This window comes from Trachinotus anak, unplaced genomic scaffold (assembly GCF_046630095.1).
Source record: "Trachinotus anak isolate AG129_WGS33_773 ecotype Australia unplaced genomic scaffold, CSIRO_AGI_Tana_v1 ptg000033l, whole genome shotgun sequence".
NCBI classification, from domain to species: Eukaryota; Metazoa; Chordata; class Actinopteri; order Carangiformes; family Carangidae; genus Trachinotus; species Trachinotus anak.
Window position 1 is genome coordinate 5,308,998 of NW_027273884.1, and position 25,504 is coordinate 5,334,501.

Here is a 25,504-nt window from a genome sequence, read left to right on the forward strand (position 1 = left end):
AGACGGAAAGCAAAGGCAGATTCTAAGGTCAGTGACCGCAAACTGACAACTGAACAAGAAAGACACAAAAAATAATAGAAGCTGAAAGAAAACACAACATATGGTCACTGTTCGAGGTTGACACATAGATGCACTACCTCTTAAAATGTTATTCAGTGAAATAAACTGTAACTGTAACCAATTCAATTATAAATTTCTCAGAGTTATACATACAAGGAGACTTGTCATACCTTGCTGCCCAACATGCTTAATCTGAGGAGTGAAATGTGGTTGGGACAGGGTTTGAATGCCTGTACAGGCTCCTCCAGTGTTGTTAATTATTTATCTTAACTATTAACTCCTGTCAGTCAGTGGTCTGCTCTTGGGGCGTGTGTTGGGGTCAGGAACAAAGAAACATTTTCCTTCTCTGACAGGTTTCATTTACGGGCTGAGGCTGTAGGGGGAAAAGCTGCAGCAGCTGCAGATTCAGTACAGTCGCAGGGCAGTTCTTACTTTCACTGCTTGATGCACTTCAGGACCTCATGTAATATTCAGAGAGAGTTCCCACTGACTGATGAAGAAGTGTGGGACACAGCCTCACATGTACCTCAGCTGCACCTGTCATAGTCTGCTCATTTCTCTGCAGTTATCCATATTAACATAGGCTCTACAGGTAATATAGAAATATCACAGAAAAAATAAGATTCTAACTATCTTAGTTCAATATAAACTTATAACTTATACAGTGCAAATTCACATGTTAATATCATTTAAATGTAGTGATGATGCTACTGGAATATGAAAATCAAAACCTCTTGACATCACAGCGTCGTGTTGATTTTAGCAGTGTTCAGAGTGCTGCTGTGATGACGAGGAAGAGTCATGAAATAGATTTGTCTGACTGGAGGGGAAGCACCTAGTCTCGGAGAAAAGGTTACTGCGTCTGGAAACTGATTTTTGAAAATCTGAATCACTGGAGCTCCCACACACACTTCCCATCCTCCCCACACATGATCAGGACCACATTCCACCTTCCTGGCCAAGTATGTCTTAACAGGTAGTGAGAATCTCACAATCACCGTCCAACTCAACAAGTCGAAACAATTTCAACAAAACCGAACTTTACAGCCTCTATGAGGGTAACATTGTTTAGTTAGGTGTAGCTAAAACACAATATAATGTAGCCCTGTGTATGCTCAGTGTGTAAAAAGGCAACTGTTTGTTAACATTCATTTTAACAACTTCATAAGTCAGTGTCAAGTAACCATTGTGTTTACAGCTGACTGCTGTGTCACCGAGTGGCCAAAAAAATCAGATAATGCAGCTTTAGGTCAAAGTAATAAAATAAAAATCACTTTAAAAAAAACAATAATAAATTTTTTTTTGAAAAGTTATTTTTGGTGTCTGGTCAAAATGTTGCAGGGGTGGGCTTGAAGTCAGCGTTTATAGAATAATGGTCAGGGCTCTCACTGCAACACAAACCAAAAATGAAGATTTAGACATCTACATTATGATCATGACTGTTGGGGGAGGTGATGTGAGGTTGCTTCAAAGGTTACATACATGCCACATAATGTGTGCAACCCCCTCCAAAGAAGTTGGGACACCGTGTAAAATGTGAATAAAAACAGAAGTGGATGATTTACAAACCATGTAAAGGCATATTACAGCCCAGTCCAACTCTTCTCAACGTGCTGCTGGCTTCAAATTCAAATTGAGCCTACATTTGTCATAAATCAACCTCATTTCAGCAACAATTAATATGTTGTCTTTGTTCTACTTTCAGTGAAATATGGGTTAAATCATTTCACACGGTGTCCCAGCTCTTTTGGAAACAGGGTCGATATTTAGACCTGTGTGAACACCCCCAGATTCCGCACATGTGCACCGCGTGTAAGAGGCGCGAGCGCTGGGGCCACATCTGAACACAGGGTCTGGAAGGAAGCGAGAGACCACGGTCATGAGTGAACCAGAGGAGAGAGAGAGAGAGAGAGAGAGAGGGAGACAGAGACAGAGAGACACAGAGACAGAGGGAGAGAGGGAGCTGACGGTCAGTTTGATGCAGACCTTCAGCCCGGACAACAGTCGGTAAGAAACAACGCGGCTTGGTTTCATTTCGCTGAATGTGTAAATATTTGTGTGTGTGTTTAGTCCTAATGCAGCAGGAGTTTGTCAGGATTTCCAGTCTTTACTGGCTCAGAGACGCTGGCTTCTCTGTCGCATGTCCAGCTGAGGTGACATCCTGTTGAATATGAACTGGATGAGACGTCCAGTCGAATACTTGTGTATTGTGGGGGGTGATATGAGGTCGGGACAGGGTTTGAATGCCTGTGCAGGCTCCTCAGTCCAGTGTTATTCATTATTTATCTGAACTAAGCCAGTTCATGGGCTGCTGTTGTCAGGGAGACAAACAGTGTTGGCGTTGGGATCCAGGAAACATTCTCCTTGTCTGACAGGTTTCAGTTAGGGGCTGAAGCTGTGGGGAAGCTGCAGCAGCTGCAGAGTGACTTCAGCGGCAGGGCAGTGCAGAGAGCCCCCACTGACTGATGGAGAAGTGTGGGACCCAGCCTCACATGTACCTCAGCTGCACCTGGTGTGCTGTTAGAATATAGTCATGATGCTACTGAAATAAGACAATCAGAACTTCTTGACATCAAACACACATTTCTTAATCTCAGTATTAGGATTTTATGTTGATTTCAGCAGTGTTCAGATGGCTGCTGTGATATCGAGGAAGTCAGCTTCAGACACGTGTTCTGGGTGCTGGCTGATGGTTAACCCCCACAGCTCTGTCTGTTTCCCTTACTGACACATAGACTGACTGACTGACTGAGGTGCGGCTGAACAGAAACATGCTTTTATTAGTTTATTTTGTCTGATTCTCAGATGACAAGAGTGACTGATGAAATGAATAGAATCAAGGGCCATCTTAAAGGGTTCCTTCACCCGAAGCACAAAACAAGCTTATATCCCCACTTAGTATCCAGATGTTATTGGCTGTGGGGTGAAATGATCACTGCTGATATTTCTACAGTCACCACAAACAGTGCAGGTGAATGGACCTCCTTCAGTGCTTGACCCATGGAATCAAGTTTGATGAGTCTAAAAAAATGAATCTCAATCTCCTAACACAGACTTCCTTAGCTAGTTGGTTAGTTAGTAGCTTTAAAGGTGCACTGATCAATATTTTTATACTAACAATAACAACATATCTATCTATCTATCTATCTATCTATCATAGCAGTCAAAAGTTTGACAAGGGATGAAACAGTTACCCTATATGCTATACCACAGTAGAGATGCCAGGCGGTTTAGTATTACCGTTACATTTTTAATTATCATTATAACTGTTTATTGCTGTGGTTAATTACTGTGTTTAATTTTACTCGCGTTCTGTATGGCATCAACCCACAGATTCATGTGTGGCAAGCAACATGGGTTTGTTGTGTGGAAACACGGCGGAAGGCTGTAACAGCACTGCTCCGGAAATTTTTCAGCCTTTTTACACCAAAGTTAGTGAGAATTAGCAGGATTTTTCAAAGCAAGTACAGTAAGCGTGCTACAAAGGCGACTGACATCTTTTACGCTGCCAGAAGAGTTTGCCTTTCTGTTGGGAGCGATGTCATCCCATGCACACAGCAGAGGCAGGAGAGAAATAGCTGCTGAGATTCTGTGTGAGAGGCTTCGATCAGTGAGTGTGTTTTTAAAACTTATGTCAGGGCTGCAGCACACCCTGACATCCCTGTGCTGGGCAGGGGACAGGTGCATCTACAGTGTCTGTGCTCTGAAAGACATTACAGCATGGAAATAATGATAATGATTGCTTTTCCCTGGGTCACAGAGTGGTACTGCTACTGGTCCCTTGTCCTCATATATGACACAGGTGTGATGGACTTATTATTTTAATGTTTAAATTCAAACTTGGTCAATTTGTGATTTAACAGTGATATTACATTTTTTTAATGTAATTTAATCTCTAGTTCAGACATACTTTCCCAGAACAACTAGTGGAAAAAGTAAGTGAACCCTTGGATTTAATTACTGGTCAAACGAATAACCCTTAAAGAAGCTCTTCCAGTAGCTGCCGATCAGACCTGCACAATGTTCAAGAGGTATTTTGGACCATTCTCCATCAACTGTTTTAGCTCAGACATATTCTTAGGAAGTCTGGTGTGAGAGTCTCTCTTTGGGTCATTCCACCACATCACTATTGGGTTAAGGTCTGACTGGGCCACTCCTACAGGTGGATTGTCTTTGTTTAAAGTTATTCTGTAGTAGATTTACTTGGCCTTGATAAAGTTGGGAATTCATTTTCCCCTCGATGACTTTGAACTGTCCAGGCCCAAAGGCAGCAAAGTCCCAAATCATGATGCTCCGTCCACTATACTTCACCTCTGGGATGCTGTTTTCATGTTGGTATGCAGTTTTCTTTAAAGCCTATACTATACATACATTATGCATTATAGCCTACACTGCATGTTCTTCCTCTTCCTCTTTGGTGGTTTCCTCAGTGACGTTCATGAGCAGGAAACCATGTTCATTGCAGCCATGCACCACGATTTTGTCATGAAAAGAGATGTTAACCAGCTCCAATGATTCCTTTAAGCCTTTAGGTGACACTCTGAGGTTCTTTGTGACATTACTGAGCCTTCTGCATTGTGCTCGTCATCCTAGCTGGGCGATCATTTCCAGCCAGTGAGAGTAGCCACTATACTGATTCACTTTCATTTATAGTTTGTCTAACTGAAAGGGACTGTGGACCCTTTCAGCTTTTTGCAAATCATTAATTCTTGATTGTAAGTCAGCAGCTGTTTCTTGTGAATCGCAAACTCTAAATGTTAGTGTTTTCTTTTGGCTAAAGTCTCTCTAACCCACAGCTCCAATGTTTCATTGACTGGACTCCGGGTTTAACTCCTGACTCCTGACTTTTTGTTAATTCCATTACATGAGGGGTTCACATACTTTTTCAGCTACACACTGAATTTAAAGGATGTTTGCAATATGGACAAGGACGAGTGTGTGTGTGTGTGTGTGTGTGTGTGTGTGTGTGTGTGTGTGAGTTTGTGTGTGTGTGTGTGTGTGTGTGTGTGTGTGTTGCAGTGCAGGGCAATTAACTGAAAAAAGTATCAAACTGACATTTAGAACCTCCCATGGATTTTGCTTTTTTTGTGTTTCAGTGACGTGCCTCCTCCCTCACTCACTGAAGTTAGTCCACGTTCACTCAAAGTGAAGCTGGCGATATGGATGACAAAAGTGCAAACGCTGAGCCTCATGGTTTTCATTTCAGTGCCCATGTTAATGGGTTAGAGTGGAAACACTACCTTTATGAAATTTCCGTCACAGTCTCGACTACCAGACAGTGGTGATTGCATCGTGGATAGCAGGCAAAGATGGCACCGCCAATTTGTTTAATTACTTGTAACACAATCACAATGCTAAATACAAAGAGAGCATGGCTCAAAAAAAGAGAGAGACCTATAAGCACCAAAGCAATCGTCCATTAATTGTAATTGATTGATGAAATTTTACCTAAAAGTTTGAAATAATCGTGATATGGAGTCATAATAACATATATACAGTATATATGTAGGCCTATGTACATTTAAACACTGTGCTATATTACAGAGAAATACAAAACCATAATAATGAGCATTTAAAATCACTGTCTTTTATGCCACGGTTAGACTACACGATTTTAAGCCTGATTTTGACGTCGCTGATTCTTGAAGTCACTGATTAAACACCCAGGTACAGTGCAATACATTTCCATCTCTGTCAGAAGATTTTCAGTTGCAGACTTGCAGTCATTCGTTCCACTGTGTAAACCTGTTTCAGTCTCTGTGTCCACTGAGCTATGGGTGGTGGTTTAGTGTCTTTCTAGTTCACCATTATCATCTTCTTGGCGCAGGATGTATCTTTGATTTGTGCTATACATCTCCTTAGGTGTAGCTCCTAACAGAAATAACAGTGGATCCAGAGGAATGGTCACTTGCAAAATATCTTCAACTTCTTCTTTGACATTTCTCCAAAGCTCCGTTATAACTGGGCAGTCCCAGAAGATGTGCAAATGGTCCCCTATTTTCCCACATTTTCTCCAACATAATTCCACAGAAGGTTCATTCACATAAGAAGAAATGATAAAAGGTGTATTAAAATATCTCATCTTCACTTTCCAATCAAATTCTTTCCATATCTGACCATTAATGATTTCTTGTAGGGAAGGGGGCTTATGTTCTTTTGTTTTGCCCAAACCAATAAGTAGCATGTGAAATATCTGTCCCACTGACTGTCATCTGACACAGGAAGCTGTGGTAGTGGTTTTCTAAGAGTGTTTATGTTGATTTATGAATTGTTATGTGATGTGATGTGTGATGATGTGTAATCCAGGCTGTCATCATTTTATTCTGTTCTATTTTTCAGAGGTGTAGCTTGGTAGATACATATATAGTTATGTGGAAAGATGAAATCACAATTCTAAATCCTGCCTACAGAACTTGGTTGATAGTTTTTTCCCAATGGTGCAAATAGCTGTGAATGAGCACCACACCAGACCTATTTGAATTGCTGAACAGACTGGAAATGAGGGTGGAATCAGACTAGCTGGGGGCATAAAAGAAGAAGTGATGCATTTTATTTTTCACTTCCTTCAAAAGAAAGACTGCATAAGTAGGAGGAGTAATGACAACCACTTTGGCTGATCAGAGAAAATGAAAGAGCTACATCTAACTCAGAAACCCAGAAGAAAATGTCAGAGTGCTGTTTTGTGGTAAGGTGACCTCTGGGAAATGCAGAGCAAAACACCACAGCAATTAGCACTTAGCAGTAAAGATGAAGACAGAATGCCGTATAGGGTTTCATAGAGGTGAGTAGGACACCACATACTGATTACTGGCGGCGAAATCTCTTATTACAGCTAACTGTATGCATAAGCATCATTGTTGTGATCCAGTTTTAACACTGAGATTTTCTTTTATGATTTAAGACAGTGATGACAGTTGTGTATTCCTAGCTGTCTAAGGCAGAATTTGACCAGTGGTTTCTGAAATATCTGTGTCTGTATGTGTGTGGCTGTAAGCACTATATAAATGCAATTCATTATGTTTAAATTGGGGTAGAGCACCTGTGTGCCAAGTGCATATTCACAGAATTGCCGTGGACACTCAAATTTGACTACACAGGTGACACATTGCTGTTGATATGGTTAGTTATAAAAGTCAGGAAGAAAATGCAAGACATTTGTGCAGATGTATGTTGAACTTTAGCCTTCTAGCATTATCTCAAAATGCCAAGCGGAGTAATATATCGGTGTTCCTTAAAAGGATGGTTTCACCAGCCTGAGAGGCAGTTGTCTGGCTGTGAGGGGTGAGCACTGCTGAGTGAACACACTTAGTTAATGGCGTGAAGTTATTGATATTGTAGTGCACATCAAATCATATTTTATGTCATCTCGGTGGTCCAATCACTGTGAGTTATTAGGAGACAAACAAATCATTCCCTGATTGTTTACATTTACAGGACATTATAGGAAAGAAGGAATCAGATTACTTGAGCTCTTTGAGATATGATGATGATTTTAGAAAATTAAAGGGAAAGCAGAATGTTTTGGAGGAATTCTCTTGGACAATGGTCTTTTGGTCATGAATGATCTTGAAATGATGATAGAAGCATTTATCAGTCCTGACATGAATGTTTTACTTAAATTACTCAACATATATGATGTAATCTGAACAGACACTCTGCCTTAAATTATTCAAGGCATTTCTGCCTTTATATGACCACAAAGATAAACAGGAAACATGGAGAGAAAGCCAAGCTCCAGGCAGGGATGCTGCAGTTACATGGTATGCATCTTAGATCACAAGTCCACTGGGAAACGACCACCTTAGCATCTGTGAGCTACATTAGAGCTAGAGAGTAATCTCCACTCTTGTCCTCCTTAAAGCTCTGGTAAATTCTGAGCAAATGGACCTCGTGCAACAAACTCCTCTCTCAAACTGTTGTTTCAGACGTTAATAGTGAAAACTATCAATTTTCTTAATTTGTCTAAACCAGGGACTGTAAAGAAACACTGGGCAAAAATATTGGAGACAGTAACCACAATCACAGTAAGTCCATATCCTGCAAAACACACCTGTTTGTAGCTCTGTTTAAGGTTTAATATCTTAATGAAATATAATCACTGTTACCAACCATGTGATTTGGATAAAACTAACACAACAAGATGTTAAATCGTCATCAACCAACAACCAACATGCCCACGCTGACTTGGAGGCAACTTACCAACGAACCAACTGCTAACATGAACTAAAGCTAGCTCAGAATGCTGTCACAGCAAACCATCCTGGTTCAATTCACTCAGTCTGTGCTGAAAGCAGATGGACCAACCATGGATTTCATGATGGATGATATGTGATTCTAACAGGAATTCAGATGCTAGACTACTAAATCCATTTGGTGATTGTCAACTGCCAAGTACATATTTATGCTAATAGTTTGATAACCCTGGTAAGAGGTGTGCGTGTGGACCAGTCAGTCCACGTGACTTCATGCTAACAGCTCTCGGTTTGTCTGAAAACAAACGGGGCAAGAACTAAAGGGCAACAAAGTCTTTCCCTCAGTCCAGACCAGATTAAAGCACCCTTAGTTCACATGGCTACGTTTACTTCGTAGTTACTAGTTAATGAGGCAGAGGCCTTTTACTTGTGTTTCTCAAGCTCTAATCATCTTTAAGTGCAAATGAAGACTCAGCTTGTTTTGTGTGTTTTCTATAAAACAAAAATATATAAATCAAATATACCGCCCTTTTAGACAGACAGCAGGAAGACAGACACAGATGTTCACAGGGTAACACAGACAGCCAGTGCAGTCCAGAGCACGTGGAAAAGAAACCCACTCCACAGTTTTGTTACTCCTTAGACTTGCTTTTACTGTCAGTGTTATTAACTATCATTAATAATATTTTTATATAAGTAGCAGTATTATCATTAACATTAACATTATCGTTGCTGCTGTTACTGCTTATTACTGTTACTGCTATTAGTGCATCTCTCTCTTTCTCTCTCTCTCTCTCCCACCTGGTCAAAGCAGATGGCCGCTCGCCCTGAGCCCGGTTCTGCCTGAGGTTTCTTAAAGGAAGTTTTTCCTTGCCACCGTTGGCAAGTGCTTGCTCTTGGTGGGAATTGTTGGGTCTCTTCCTCTCCTATACTTTAAAGGGAAGGTCTCCACCTCCTCCAATCGGAAAGTGCCTTGAGATAACTGTTGTTGTGATTTGGCGCTATATAGATAAAACTTGATTTGATTTGATTTGCCTCTCATGAAGGGGTGTGAGCAGACTTGTCACTGTGCTTTTAATATGAATCACATTACCAGGCGTGCTGGATTTAGGCCTGCGTAACCGGCTGTTAGCTGGGTTTTAAAAGGGTCACTCTCTCTCCATTTGTGCATTAGCTCTTAATGACTGAACAAACCCATGTCTGAAGAGATTTCAGTCAGAGATCTGCACTTTGATTTTGATCTCTCAGATTGTGTACAGACTCTGTAGTAAAGTTGAAAAATCCCTGAACTGTGAAATTGTAAAACACAACATGTAAAAGCACTTAAGCTCTTAAGTAACCAATAGGAGTCTCTCTTTTCTCTCTCTGGGCTGACATGCTCACTTGTTCTGTGTTATCAATGGATCGGTGAACAGTAAGCGTCTGGACACCATCTCTTTGTGTGTGTTTTTTTCCTGAACTTCTATCTTTGTAGGGACTAAATGTCCTCACAACATCAGTAAGAGAAACCCTGTTAGTCAGAATGAGTTTGTTTTCATTCCTGGATATTTGTTATATTTACAAGTGGGCTTGTAGTGTCAGTATTAGGATAGGTTTAATGGTTTGGGTTTAAGGTTAGGCTGATTGTGTGTGCATCTTAATCTTAATATTAAGAAAATAAGAAACATGGTCCTGATTAAAGTAACTCTTATCAGTATTTTTATGTGAACAATACAAGACAAATATGTAATATGAAGCTACAGAGAATTGGACCTGGTGAACTGCAGTAACCTGTAGCGTTCGGTTCAGGCTGTTATTAGGATCAGATGTAACCAGTCGCTGGCGATGGAGCTGCTACCAACTCAAAATACAGAACATCAATGTAACTGGGCAACAGACGCAGCTGTAACCACTCACAGCCTGAAGTTGGGTATGGATTAGCATCTAACATCATGCATGTAGTTCTGATTGTGTAAGATCCATGACAGAAGTTACTGCAGAGGATGCTAGAGTAGTTTGTGTCATAAGAACAAAAACCAAGTCATCCTGATGAGACCAGAGGTGTCAGATTTTATCCACTGCTACCAAATTGGATACAATGCTACATTGTGAGTTCACAGTATTTTGACCCTTACACAACCACCTATGCAATCATACAACTGTCATAAGTTGTCCAGTGATGTGAACATTTACAAGTCATAAACATGGGAATGTTTCCCATCTCAACCATCCATCCCACATGTTGGAATGTAATTTTCAACACTGTGAGTGACCACAAATAAAGGTCCATTCACCTCCATTGTTCTGGGGTGGCGAAATCTCTCCACATGCATGAGACATTGCGTTGTTTTTCCTTTTTCGGTGAACTCATCCTTTAACAGTCGCTTTGTACTTGATTGAAAATAAGCACTTTCCCTCAGGTAACATAGACTTCACATGCTGGTAACACATGAAATATTATATCCGTGAAGAACTCTTTAAAACATTTTCCTCATGCACTGTTTGCTAACAAGAATAATAAGGATGCCATTATAAATCTAGATAGCCGACTGTAACTTTGGTCCCTAGCTGTTTCCTGGGAATTCCCATGAGAAGGTTTAACTGTAATTATATATACTTTCTGTTGAATTTCTTAATTAAGCCTTGCTGTTCATTCATGTTGAGTGACTTCGATGGAGACTGAGCTCTAGAAAGAGAGTGATATTGAAATAATCCATTTCTAGCTTCACTTCATGCAGGTTTATCGGTTGTGTTCCATTTTACCTCCCTGCCTCTTATCTAAGTGCCTGAAGTCATCACTGCTATTGTAAATCCGAGTGTGTACAGATTTTCAGTTTTCATTGTACAAGAAGATTTCATAACAATAAACTGTAGCAAGAGTTTTAATCTCTAATCGTGTGTAATTGTGCATTCAGTTAACTGTAGCTGAACAGTTAAAGCGACTGTAATCAATACTTGTATATCAAAAAAGGATCACATGACTCATCACAGTGATGAACCTCTGTAGAGGTTAGCAGCTAGCTGCTGAACATAGTGGAACATTCAGAGCTGGTGGAGACCAAACCAGAGCTAAAAGAGAGTGAATATTGGACTTGAGTTCATCAGATGGCCAGTGACATAGCTCCAGATGAATGATACGCAGCTTACACCAGTGTGATGTGGAAACCTGAGACGTCCAGCACACATACAGTGTGACTCCTCCGTGAAGTAGGAGACATCTTCTTGTCTTTTGAAAGGAAAAATATTTGCATATTCACAAATTCTGGAGCTTTCAAAGAGGGAGAAGGGGGAGATGTATTTTGAGGAATCTTTAATTGTAATTTCTAATTGTAGTTGAACGTCTCTATGAAAAAATCTGACAGAGTATAAAACATGTCTGCCTGTCCACCTGTCCTTATACTGCTGCACCTTTTTATCATTTGACACTATGACACCAATCTGCAGGACAGATGCCAACAGTGTATTTGGTGATGTGACCTGGCTGGAAGCCAAGTCCACTTGCCTGTGGCAGCGTCAGGGGGTCAAAGTGTGCAGAGTAAATATATTTTCAATAAAAGAAAATTTCACAAACAAAAGCATTTGATAAGAATGTATTCCAGTCACTCAGTTGAAGAAGGGTTAAAAGGCATTGTTTAGCTTGACTGTAAAGGAATGCACAGGATGTCCATCTTTGCCCTAATCTGACAGTGGTGTATTTAGGAAGATTAGAGAGACTGAGAGTCACAGATAAGGAGAGGAGGGGGGGGGGGGGGGGGGGGGTGATGCTTGTGGTCCAAGTGTGTTGCGTTAAAGTGGCCCTAAATGGTTTTGTAGCATGTTATTATGGAGCCATTCTAAAAATGCTGGGATACACCAGACGATATATTCAGAGGCTTCACTGTTGACTCTGTCTCACACTGGAGTTGGAGTTCACAGAAAGGAAGCAAAGCTGCATTTAGAGTGGCTTCAGACAGAACTCTTGTTTTTGCATATTTTATTGTGTTGCAGATTTAATTTTAAATGGATGGAAACATTTTTGCCCATCAACCCACAACTTAATAATCCTCAATGGCAAAGTGAAAATGTGTTTTAAGAAACTTTTGCAAATTTATGAAAAATCATAAATTGAAATATTTAATTTACAAATTATTTAGTAATTACTTGATGCACCTTTGGCAGCATTTACAGCTCAGTCTTCTTGCTCAAGTCTCTAGAAGCTTTGACACTTGGATTTGGGCAGTTTATCCTATTGTTCCTTGCAGATCCTCTCAAGCACTGTCAGACTGGACGAGGAGCATCTGTGAACTGCCATCTCCAGGTCTCTGCACAGAGGTTCCAATCTATGGGGTTTAAGTCTGGGCTCAGCCTGGGACACTCCAGTGTTTTCTTGGCCATATGCTACAGGAATGCAACCTCGCCTTGTTAGTGCTTGTTGTCAGCTTTGTTTGTGATTGTTGGGTTCTTGGACACCTCCCCGACCAAGGCCGTTTGTACTCCAGGAAGAGACCTGGTGGCTCCAAACATCCATTTCACAATTATTGGGGCCACTGTGCTCCCTGGAACACTTAGAGCTTTAGAAATTGTTTTATAGGTGTCAGGGCTGACTCAAATCCCATGACAACAATGGGAGGTGACACAAAAAGTTGCACCATACAATTCATTTTATTAATCAAATCTTAAATAAGAATATCAAAAAGGTTATGGAATATGAGGATCAGCAAGTCAGTAGTGTAGGAGTGTTTGCGATAAGATGTGAGGTGTTGGATGGCAAAAGATAAAAAAGAAAACCCCAGCACACAAGCAAGGTATGTGGAGCAGCATTTCCCCTTGCTCTCTCCCACGGCACAGGTCAGAGAGAGGATTTATACCACTGAGAACACCAGGCCCAGGTGTTCCCAATATTCAATCACCTGGCCACACCTACTGGGCCCCTGCAACACAAAGGTCGTCACATATGCTTGCTCTAATCTATGCCATGTCACAATTTCACTGCGGAGGACTATAGAGATCCTTGGACTTCACGCAGTGTAAATTGTGAGACCTCATATACACAGGTGTCTTTCTAATTCAGTTTGCCACAGGTCTGCCAGGTTTGCCAGTCAAGGATAATTAATTTGCATGACCACAGTTTGGAATGACAGAGTTTTTTTATTTTTAAATAAAGTAGCAAATGTTTTAAAAACATGTTTTCACTTTGTCATTAGGGGTTATTCATTAGAGACAAATGCAATTTAGTCTGCTGAATTCCTTCTGGAGCCACTCTTCATTAATTAAGCTCATTTTCACTGGTTGATTCTCATAGCATTAATGAAAGTAATTGAAAACAAATACTTATGCGACACAGCCACAGATCTAGCTCCACATTTAAATGTCAAAGTCAGGAATTTAAAGCATTTTTCTGCAAACAGATAACTGCAACCTGTACTTCGACTAAAACTAATGTAAAGACTGCATAGTAAATACTGATAATTCTACTGGTGCTGATATTTGTTATATAAGTATATATAATATATATATAATACATAAATATAATATGAACAATATCCAATATAAAAAAAATAAACAGTGTGGGTGAATGCAGCTACGATTATGTCAGTAATGTAATTTTGCCATGTACAGTGTGGACTGAACCCATATGTAAAAACATGACACTGTGCACAGTTAAATCTGGTCTGAATCAAGGCTGAATTACCAGTCACACAAAGCCTTTGGGCCCATTGAGGGTTTTTGTCCAGCGATGTGCTGATTAGTGTGTGGTAATTTGATTCAACACTGTATGGACTTTGAGCCATGACCAGCATTATTACCTTATCCTAAGGCCCTGTCTTATGGAGGGGCCCTGTGTAAAGGTCACTCTTCTCCATTTCCCATCAAATCGTTAATCTCACTCCATCGCTTCAGTTAATCTAGTGATTTATTTCCAGGTTAAACAAATAGTTGAATTTTAAGTTGTGTAGCTTGTGTTGTTCTGTTGTTTCAGTGTGTTTAGTGATATTAGGGCAGATCATCTCCAAATCATTCACACATTCTCACACATGTAGGCGCTTTAAGCACCGAGCGCTGTCAAGTGTCTATGTGAGAGACAGCAGCTCAGTCAACATCTGAACTTGCTCTTGTCAAGTGATGTCACAAAATCATCTGAAACACACGAGTAGCTGTTTTACTGCAGCTACTGCTACAGTAGCGATGCAGTATAGATAGAGGATGGAGGACTGTTGGCCAAAGATAGATGCACTGTGAAGAGCTTTCTCTCTCTGGAAGTTAAACAGCTACAGTATATTCTGCTGCAGTAATGTAACCACTGTACATGGATCATACAGAGGGGTCTGCACAAAGCTGAACTGAGGAGGGTGTTTTATTTTTGTAGCAATGCTGTGCTTCACATGCAACAAGTAAAGGAGGAGGAGTGTTAGAGTGTAAAGTGGCCTGTAGGAGTCAATCTGACGATGCTTTCCTCTTTTTGTCACAGTGCTTGTGAAAGTGCTGTCATTCCCAGTGTGAAGGAAAAGTGTTAGGGCCTTTCTAATCATTTCTTATCATGTTTTATGATTCATAGGAGTTCTATAGTTTTGCTTTTAATCTGAATGAGGGTCCAAGATTGAAGGGTGTCATTTAAAAAAAAATCTTTTTTATGTATTGCTTCACAATGTGATCTTCAAAAGAAAAAGCCATTTCACACTGTATCTCTGATACTACTACATTCTAGGATAGATTGTAATAACTTTAACTCAGCAAAACTTAAATTTGTCCTAATGAATAATGATGTGTCCATCAGCATCTTTGTGCTTTGTGTTTAGTGCTAAATAGCAAATGTTAGCATGGTAACTAAGATGAACTAAGATGCCAAACATAGTGAAAACAGTAGCTGCTAAAAATCACCATGTTAGCATTGCCATTGTGAGCGTGTAGTTCAAAGCACCACTGCATAAGACCGCTTCACATAGCTGCTAGCATGGTTGTCTCGTTTGATACGAATCATGCTGCATCATATCCATCATATCAAAGAAGCATCACAGCGACAGGACCAAGTCTAATATACAGATGTTTATAATCTCTATTAAGTCAAATTCTTCTGTGTTCCACAGTTTCTTGATGAAACTGGACTACTATCTGATGAGACAAATACTCAACCAGGCGAGACAAGGTGAAGCCATCGCTGAGTGCTCCAACCAGCATGAAGATTTTTGCGTGTATCTGCGAACATGTCTGAAAACATTAGTGTGAGTGGGATGTGATGTGTTCACCATGTCTGAGGAGGACGTGATTAACTGCACCATCAGCCATGAGATCCACCAGTACCTCTTCTCCTGTGTCTATATCGTTGTACTATTGGTAAGTCGATATTAAACTAAACTAACTAAACAAAACTATTGAGAGATCTGAATACTTTATAAATGTGTATAGTCAATGGGAAAAGGGCTTGTGAAAGGGGAAGGGGTTTGTTTCCAAATGGGCGTCTAAGTCAAAGAATGGAACAGTAAACACAATAATGGTAATAATAACCATTATTACCACCACCGCTACCTGTCCCTGGCAAGAAATCACATTCGGCAGCAAAGAAGAGAAGTGATAGAAATAGAAGCAAAACAAGAATCAACACTTGTGATGCTTTTTTATCACTGGAGGCAGCTGTTAGTGAGCAAAGGAATGAAGTGTGATGCTAAACTCGCAGTGTTAACTCTACACTGGCAAGTAAACAGCTGTTAATGTTAACATTTCATCTGGAGTGGATGAGGAAGCTCCTCCCTCTGGCAGAGCTTCATGCAGGCTGTGAAGTATTGCAGCAGCTCTCTGCAGGTCAGTAAATCTGTAAAAATCTGCAGCACAAGCATCTTATTCTGCAACAGTGGGGTCATATTAAGTATCCAAGAAGAGTCCATATAAAGAACTCTTTCTGGCAGTATTCCAGATTTCATAGGTAGGAATTTTCTGATTTTTTTCTGAAGGCCCTGTGTTTAAACCTGCTGACCTTGAAATGCCTTTTCTGAGTGCCCCTGTTTCCTTCCACAGTCCAAAGACATGCAGATTAGGTGCTTAATTGTCCATAGCTGTCTGTCTCTCAGCACAGTAATAGTCTGGCCTGCGGGCATCCAATTTTGCAAATCCACTCATTCCTGCAAAGCATATTTAGCAATGTTATAACGCTGCTGATTCTCAGTGTGTAAAACTGGATTTTGGGGGTAAAGAGTAGCAAGTTTTGTTTATACCAAGTCTCCACCATTATGTTGGTTCATATTAGGAATGTAAACTGCAGCTTCAAGTTAGAGAGTCACAGTCCAAACTGACTGTAGTTTAGGCATCAAGTTTAGTGGATGCATTTTGTTATTTTTTTTTACAGCAGAATCAGTAGTAATGACGGTTTGAAATTTATGAGCTGAAATTTATGATTTAACTTTCATTAAATCCAAGGAATGTGAATATTTATGAAGGAGACCCATTTATTAGTACAAGAATCCCAGAAACTTTGCACTCACCGGGCTTTGTGGGGGCAGCTTGTGGCAGGAGCAGGAGCAGAGGGGTAGTTAATCAATAAGAAATTACAATTCAAATGCATAAGAGAGGGTGCAGATGAGGTAATAGCATCATACTAGCAAATATTTATGCTCCAAATACAGATGATCCTGCATTTTTTGGATTACTTGCCCCCTCTGCACCAGCATCTTCTTCATGGCACACTTCTCTCTGTCACCAGGCACTCAAACAGTTGTCATACAGGCTGTGTGATAAGGTGGAGGAGTATCACTTGAAATGGGGACAGTTGAATGGAGTTTCCAGCTCACACAACTAACATTAAACTATTACATATAGTACACTTAGTTGAAATATTGGTGGACAGGCAATGCTGTAAGATTTTAGCCATTCTGTAAATCACCATTTTCCCCCCTCGACTTAGTGTGTTATTCTTTGTTTAGTTTATTTTCTTATCTATTTATTATTTTGTGAGGTCGTAGTTCTATTCATTATATTTTCTTTTTTATCCCATGGTAATGTAGACCCGCAGCACTGTATTGGAAATGTTAGCAGCTGTTTACACACCAGTCTAGTGGCAACACTTCATTCCTTTGCTCACCAACAGCTGTCTCCAGCCATACCTCTCCAGCAATACCAGTATATATGTATGTGCAAGTGACGTATTCAGTTTTGGCCAAGGCGCCTTCTAATAAACATGCATTCTTCTTCCTTGTCAAAACCTCATTATAACTGCATCACTGGCAGGCCGACATCTGTGCTGACTCACAAATATACCCTTTAAGATACAACCCATACTAAAAAATATGGGAAACCTCTCAACTTCTCCTTTTAAGTTCACATTTCACTGAATAGGGAGTAATCTAGGAAGTACTGAGCTCATGGGTCAAAGGTTTATTCTACAGACATCTGCAACACTGGAGTGAATATGCAAGTAAAGAAAGTGGATGGAGGAATAGATGGGGTTGACAGTAAACCTGATCCAAAATTAGAAAACTAGCCAACTAGGCAAGAGCCTTTAAATATGTTTATATCTGCACTTATGTTCAGCTGCGGGCCTCCACCCCATCCATCATATGGTGCATTGTATCACCAAAAGCCCTAAATTAGGTTTCTCTGCAAGTTAGGTTTACTTAGGAATTACATTCGTATTGCACAATACTTAACGTCACTACTATGCCCATTGTCAATGTTCATTGGCATTGTAGGAGCCCTTTATCAGGAACAAGACTGGACGATTGTCAACCAGCCTTGTCTCGTCATCACACAGGCTCCAGCAGAGTGAAGAGGAGGGCAGTGTGGAAGAAAACTGCCTCTAACAGAGAATGAAAATAATCACAATGAATGATCTTCTTGGTTCTAGGTTGGTGTTCCCTCCAACTTGTACTCTTTGTACCACGCCGCTCTACAATTGAAGCAGAAGAATGAGCTGGGAGTTTATTTAATGAACCTCACTGTGTCTGATCTGTTATACCTGGCATCATTACCACTGTGGCTGCAGTACATCTTTCAGGTAAACTAAAAGCAACAGTTTCTTCTGTCATATGTTTGATATGCTAAATAGACCACCACCGCCGCCGGTAGTGAGAATGATGTTAAATTAATGTCTTCAATTCTAACCCCACCTCACCTCTTTTACCTGTAATAACTGTCTCTAACTTACTTTAACTCATGACCCTTGACTTTTATTAAGGAGCAGTAGAGAAACTTAGAATGTAACTGCTGCACATCTTGTGATAATTATTGATAAAATCATATAAAATGTAACAAGAGACGGACATGGCACATGGCACAGATACAAAATTGAAAACTGTGTGTAAAACTGAAGTTACAAATTCTGACCCTATTTTTACACCTAAATCTGATTGGGCAACCCATCTATGCCGCAGATCCTGAAAGGTGGAGTAGATTTTCAAGATGGACGATGGGGCAGACTCTTCTGCGACCCAGGTGGGTTTGCATACATACAAACAGCACATTAAATGTATGCCATTAGTTTGAACAGCATCATCAAATATAATTAAACCCATCTGGAGCTCAGAAGAGCCTGTGCCATTTTCCATCTTGAAAACTACATCTTCAAGGGTCTGCGGCAGAGATGAAGGTAAACGGAACCACCTGCCCTCTGATTGGACTCTGTTTTGTGATCATCCCTAGCTAGAGCACTGACTGAACTTTCAAATCAAAACACTGATGTATAGCACCTCATAAATAAAACAGGGCTGTCCAAACAAATACTCCAACTACCGGTCAGGACTTTCACAATAAAATCAGAGTGGAACAGAATGCAGATCATGATTAAGTTGACACGTTGACTTTGTGTCTATGATCGTCATATGTCATGTGATCTTTTTGCCAGATCGCCCACCCCTATATATGGCTGTGGGCCACAGCACCGGACATGTCAACAGCAACTTAAATAAATTAAGTAAAATCCAGTTCTGGTTGATTAATGAATTTCATCAGTTAGCCTTTGATTATGTTCTGGCCCACCATCTAATGAATTAGAAAAAAATTGGCCAGAGGCCAAATTTACTTGCCATGTCCAACAGTCCAGGCTAGTGGTGGTGGTGTAATGGTGTGGGAATGTGTCCTTGGCACACTTTGGGCCTTTTACATCAAATCAATCATCATTTGAATGCCACAGTCTATCACTAAGTCACAATTTAGCATCTTCTAATGGCCTCTACCAGCATGATAATGCACCATGTCACAAAGCTCAAGACGAGTTCCATGGCCCCATCAGTCACCAGATCTGGATGTGATAGAACAGGAGATTTGCAGGATAAATGTGCATCTGAAAAAAAATTAGGTGATGTAATCATGTCAACATGGAGCAGAATCTCAAAGGAATATATCCATTATCTTCTGGAATCAATGCTACAAAGAACTGGGGTTGTTTGAGGGCAAAAGGAGGCTCCCCACCCATTATTAGTATGGCCTATTAAAGTGTTTGTTCAGTGTATCTGTTGTTGTTACAGGATGATGATTGGCGTCACAGGGAGTGGTTGTGTCAACTGTGTGGTTTCCTGCTCTACGAGAACATCTACATCAGCATTGGTTTCCTGTGCTGCATCAGTCTGGACCGCTACCTGGCTGTGGTTCATCCTTTAAGGTAATCTTGAAACAGGATTATCAAAATTCAAGTAGTCGTTTACTCCCCAGCTGTTTACCCCTCACCACTTTTACTCCGCGCTGATGCAGTTTGTCTTGCCTTGCACTATTATAATTTGTGCTGAAAATCACCACTGAGTTAACGTGAGATCTGTTGGTAATTCATAACTTTTGATTGGTGATAGTAAATTGTTGCATAGTTTATGAGTAAGACATATACATGAGAAACTACATATACAACAAAGATATAACACGATGTGTGTGTGTGTTACATAAGCTACATATTCAGTACTAATTACTTGTTCTTTCTTTTTTAATCTTCAGGTTCAGCTCTCTCCGCTCTATGAATGCAGCCTGGCTTGTTAGTGGCATCATCTGGCTGAAGGAGATTGCAGTAGGCGTGGTTTTCTTCCGCCACAAAGAACTGAGCAAAGACCGCAAGAACCAATCCGTGTGCTTCGAGCACTACCCTATGCAGCCGTGGGAGTACCCAATCAACTACTACCGCTTCACTATTGGCTTCATGTTCCCACTGGCCATTTTATTGGTAGGATAACACTTTTACAAATATATTTTTGATTATATTTTATTGTTAAGATATAGTCACTTCATTTAATGTTCATTTTCATTTTCATTTCATTTCACTTAAGCTCTTATCCTACCTAAAACACTTGTGTGGGCGCACAGAGACTTGCCTAACGACAGATATCAAATAAAACTCCCTTAATACGTAATTTAAGTTGGTTTAGTTGATGTTTGTAAACTGATATCAGCCCCAAGAATAGATAGTAGGACCATATCTGTGCAGAGAACGTGTGTATTTTAAGAAGCCATGCTGCAGGTGTGTTTGTGTTATTCAAACTGAGTTCTGAGCCAGATTTTTATTTGGTGATCACTCGAGTGATGCTGAAAGATAAGTGCAAAGGTCAAAGCTACACAACTCTTAAAGTAAAATGTCAGAACTTTTGAAAGAAGAAAAAAGTAAATTTTCCTGTTACAAAGGAAAAGTTGAATTCATATATAAAGAAACCCTTTGCTCAGTTCAGTCCATTCAGGGATTTTGGTGCTACAGTCTTACTTGGTCAGGTATGACCAGTAACTGGCTGATGTTACTGAGTAGTTTTAGCCTTCTGCAGTGTACCAAGGCCACAATATGATCATTTGAAATCCTCGTTAAATGGGGCACAGGTCCCTGAAGAGACAAAAATTTATTGATCCATGAATTCAGTTAATCAGTCGAATATCAGAAGCTGTGACTTCTCGATTCAATGGATCTCCAGTCTCTACTTCAAAGAAACACAACAGGACAATGACTGACTTTAAGATACTTATTAACTATACCACTACTCACTGGGCAAATGCAATGTCTAATAATCATCAGGATGAAAATGGAGCAGAAGAACAGGTTTAAGCATTGAACAGTGTAGTGAATTTGGCGGTGGCGGGAGAAAATATATTGTGTATTTACAAATATAGCCATACAACTAGGGTAAATGATAAGCTACTACTACTAGTAAAATCTGATGACTGAATATTATTTTATCTTGTCATCAAACCAGTCATGAGCAGAACGTTACTATCTTGCCTCCTGTGAATTGCACTGACCCTTGGCTGGAACCCAAAGAAGCTGGTTGGTAGTCTTGTTTCAGGGGCGTTACCTGTCTTCTCAATTATTAATATACCAATTTGATGGTGGGAAGAGTAAGAAAGTGTCATGTTCACATCCATGAGTCTGCATGTCCTTACTATGAACTTTTAATGGCTCGTGACTGATGCCAGGCTGGGTATGTCTGCGCCACTTCATACAGATATGTTGCTGCGTAACTGACAATACTGAGTTAGGTCGCTGGCACTGTCATTTCTCTCCTTTCACTACTGTTACACTATAGTTTCCATCTCATGGATAAAATGTATCAAACATAACACCTCCCCGGGGGACATGTTTGCTCTTTGCTGCTTGTAGTCCTACTCTCTCTCAATCGCCTGATGATGACATCTTGAAAGCAACTGACTTCAGAAAGTATTGGTGAATGAAGGACTCTGCCATTATATTTGCCAGTTGTAGCCACATTAGCAGAAGCTACGCTGCATAGTCTCGCTTTGCTGCATGACATCTTTAGGAAATGTGACAGAACTTAAGCTCGAGGAGGGGAAATTCAAAATCCCATAAACAATTTTAAACCCCAAAGCTGCAAAAAATACAACATTGTGTGATTAATTTTTATTGTATATAACATGCATTTATTTAATTATTTTATTTTCGCCTTGTGTGTACCCCCTTAAGTATACAATCCACTTTTGCTATCCTCAGAAATGTAAGCCTGTTGTCAGGCTTACATCTTTTTTTTTTTTTTTTTTTTTTTTTTTTTTGGGCTTTTTATGCCTTTATTATAGCTTAGTGGAGACTGACAGGAAAGGGGGTAGAGAGAGGGGAATGACATGCAGGAAAGAGTCGGACCGGTCAGGAGTCAAACCAGTGACTGCCCTGCTTAGAGCGCCTTGTGCTCAACATGGTATGCGCCCTAACCCACAGTTCAGTTTTTTTAATGAAGAAGTAAGAGGCATAGAGACAGAAGGAAGAAAGGATAATTATTCAGTGGAAATATGAGGTAGATTCCTGATCATCATCTTATCTTGATTTATCTTTTTTCTGTCCAGATCAGCTACCTGTGTGTCCTCCGTGCTGTGGGTCGGAGTGCTGGGACACAGCCAGTTCAGAAGATAAGGATCAGGCAGTTAGTCAGCAGCACCATCCTCATCTTCTTTGTCTGTTTCTCGCCATACCATGTGTTCTTGTTAGTACGCACCCTGCTGGAGCGGGACTGTAACTTTATTGCAGGTACTGTTTAATCTCTGCAAAGTATTCCAGTGAGAAAGAATGAAAACATATCTTAACCACATGGTCTGTATTCTGATTTCCAGGAGTATTCAACTACTACCACCTGTCGTTGCTGCTGACCACCCTGAACTGCGTTGCTGACCCTGCTCTCTACTGCTTTGTCAGTGAAAGTGCCCGCCGTGGCCTGTACAGAGCCTTTATTCGACCCTTTGCCAGGATACTCTGTTGCTGCTGTCGCCGTGGCAATGTGAGTCCTGCCAACCCAGCCACAGATTCCCACGAGGTCGCTGTTGATGAGTACAATGGCAACCCATCTGTGACGCTGCTCACCCATACCACCACGCTCAATAACGTGAAAACAGACCCTGCCTCCAAAAACGCAATTTTAATCACACAGACTGATGAAAAAACTATACTACCCTTAAATGACACTGACAAATGTGTGGACAGTGATGGTAAGCCCCGCTGTGTGATAGCCATGGAAGAGCAGAGCCAAAAGACAGAGAGGACTGAGGAGACTGACAAAGGCATCAACTAAAATGATCAGGGAACTGATCAGAAACTGTGCTAACAGCTTAGTCTGAGTATCAGACCCAGCTTGTCATGTTGGGTGACCAGGGCATTCATTCATGCTGGAAAACATATCATCTGGGCTTATCTTAAATGGTAAATGGACTGCTTAGATAGTGCTTTTCTAGTCATTTCGACCACTGAAAGCAGTTTACAATGTGAGCCACATTCACCCATTCACACACACACAGTCACACAACACTCACATCTACACATAGATGTGCTTCTGCCATTGACACATACTCATACATTGATGGCACAGCCATCAGAAGCAATTTGGAGTTCAGTATCTTGCCCAAGGACACTTCGACATGCGGACTGGAGGAGCCGGGGGTCGGGCAACCAACCGACCTTCTAATTAGGGGACGATCTGCTCTACCTCCTGGGCCACAGTCGCCCCCAGATGACCTGCTCTACCTCCTGGGCCTCAGTCGCCCTAAATGTCCAACAGATGTCCACCACAGGATTAAAAAAGCAGGTGGCAAGTTGATTTGGGGCTGAATAATATATGTTGGCAAGAAATTTACTCACACCCATGGTTGTTAGTAGTACTGGTTTATTAACGATCTCTAAAGTAAAGTTTATTAATTAGTTACTATCAGTTACAACTTTTAATGAATTAATTACTTTTTTTAATAAAGGGTATCTTATTAAGTTTTACCAGTGTTCCTGTATGACATGTTCCTGTCAACATGACAAATACAGAAGGTATTCAGACCACTTCCCTTTCCGCACAATTTATTGTGCTGTATATTCAATTTACCAATCACTCTATACTCAGTAACCTATAATGACAATGTTAGACTGAAATCTGAAAACAGAAATCTTCAATGTACAAAAGTATTCGGACCCTTTGCTGAGGCATGAATTGTGGCCATGTTTGCTTTAATTATCTTTGAGACGTATCTAGAACTTGACCGAGGGCCAGAGAGGTGACCAAGAGCAGGCACTCTAACAGAGCTTCAGAAGTCCTCTGAGAGAGGGAGAATCTGCTGGAAGGAAAGACCCTCTCAGCAGCTGTCAATCAATCAGGCCTTTATGGTAGAGCAGCCAAATGGAAGCCACTCTGAGTAGAAAACAGCCTGCTTGGAGTTTGCCAAACAATAGATAAATACTTTATTAATCCGTTGGGGAAATTAGGATTGTCCAGCGGCTCACTAATGTATTTAGTTAAGATTTAAGTCTGTGTCATGATCCACTGCCTTTGGCTGGCAAGGATGAATACAGCCAAATACAGAGAGGCCCTTGAGGAAAACCTGTTCCAGAGTCAAAAGCCCAAGACTGGGTCAACGGCTCAACGGCTCACCAGTTACCCAATGGTGGATGTAAAAAGTGTAACACAGTGTCACAGCAGCACATGTACAGAAGCGTAATCAAATCAGCAAATTGACCTAGTAATGGCTGCTACACAGCAACATTTACCTTAAATTTCTAACCCTGGCACTTACAGCCTAGCTTCCATGAGCCACCATAAGCTAGTGGTCATACCAGACCATGTGAGCAAGGAGATTTCATTGCTTATAAATTCAACTTCTTATTTGTAAGAGGATGATTGTTGTTTCTTTTGTCAAGAGTTACAGTCTTGCTTTAAAAACAAATATCTTCATTTGAGTTAGTGTTAGTATTTATTCTTAAATATTTTTGAAAAGATGATACTGTTTTGTAAGAATTTGGGTGACTTTAAATTTCCGCAATGATGTCAATAACTTTGCAGTATGTGACAGGATTTAAAAAGGGTAATCTGTGGTTGTATCTGCTCTCCCTGCTCTCCTGGGGCCAGATGCATAAATGATGTGCACGCACAAAAACCGCATGTATACCATTTCCTGCACATGAAGTGATATTTATAAACACAGACTGTGTGTTGAGGCTGTCTGGAGCCCAATGAAGACGTCTCTAGTTCTGATGGATTAAAGGGAGTGCCTTCATCCATTCATGTCATGAAGAGAGTTTTATGCATCTGACCCCAGTCTGCTTCTGTACCATGAAAGGATAAGCAACAGGAAAACAATCTCCAATGTTTACATATAGCTATCTGCATGTACAGGAATGGCACTATGTTGTTATTGTCATAATTTTCAACATTTTCAATTGAAATTGTTACATTTATATTTGTCAAACCTTCAGTTGTTATGGGACTATAACATGATGGTCAGAGGATCTTGTCATACTGATAAATGTTGAAAATGACAAATACTCAGTGATGAATGTGATACAGAATATTTTTTATAAAAGTTTGAAAATGTATGCTAAAAAGAAAAGCTTATAATGTTTTGTGTTTGTATAGAACCGTGCAGCACCA

The 25,504-nt window shown here is 40.4% G+C and overlaps 1 protein-coding gene across 3 annotated transcripts; it reads left to right on the forward strand.

Moving 5' to 3' along the window:
• Positions 1 to 1,846: 1,846 nt before the first annotated feature.
• On the forward strand, positions 1,847 to 23,957 carry LOC139614202 (ovarian cancer G-protein coupled receptor 1). 3 transcript variants are annotated; one of them, XM_071471383.1, is made up of 8 exons: positions 1,847 to 2,067; positions 2,866 to 3,031; positions 15,296 to 15,542; positions 18,043 to 18,192; positions 19,661 to 19,794; positions 20,118 to 20,340; positions 22,452 to 22,632; positions 22,716 to 23,957. In XM_071471383.1, the coding sequence occupies exons 3-8, from the start codon at positions 15,456 to 15,458 to the stop codon at positions 23,168 to 23,170; spliced, it is 1,230 nt and encodes a 409-aa protein (XP_071327484.1). In that variant the 5' UTR covers positions 1,847 to 2,067; positions 2,866 to 3,031; positions 15,296 to 15,455; the 3' UTR covers positions 23,171 to 23,957. The 3 variants fall into 3 exon arrangements, with proteins under 3 accessions (XP_071327484.1, XP_071327483.1, XP_071327485.1); XM_071471382.1 differs by lacking the exon at positions 2,866 to 3,031; XM_071471384.1 differs by lacking the exons at positions 1,847 to 2,067; positions 2,866 to 3,031 and adding an exon at positions 5,242 to 6,841.
• Positions 23,958 to 25,504: the final 1,547 nt, after the last annotated feature.

Excerpts from the sequence above, each read along its gene's own strand:
- LOC139614202 (XM_071471383.1), top strand. The coding sequence starts at position 15,456 with ATGTCTGAGGAGGACGTGATTAACTGCACCATCAGCCATGAGATCCAC. Across the intron at positions 15,543-18,042 it reads TCTATATCGTTGTACTATTG|GTTGGTGTTCCCTCCAACTT; the intron begins GTAAGTCGATAT and ends TCTTGGTTCTAG. Across the intron at positions 20,341-22,451 it reads TCCCACTGGCCATTTTATTG|ATCAGCTACCTGTGTGTCCT; the intron begins GTAGGATAACAC and ends TTTTCTGTCCAG.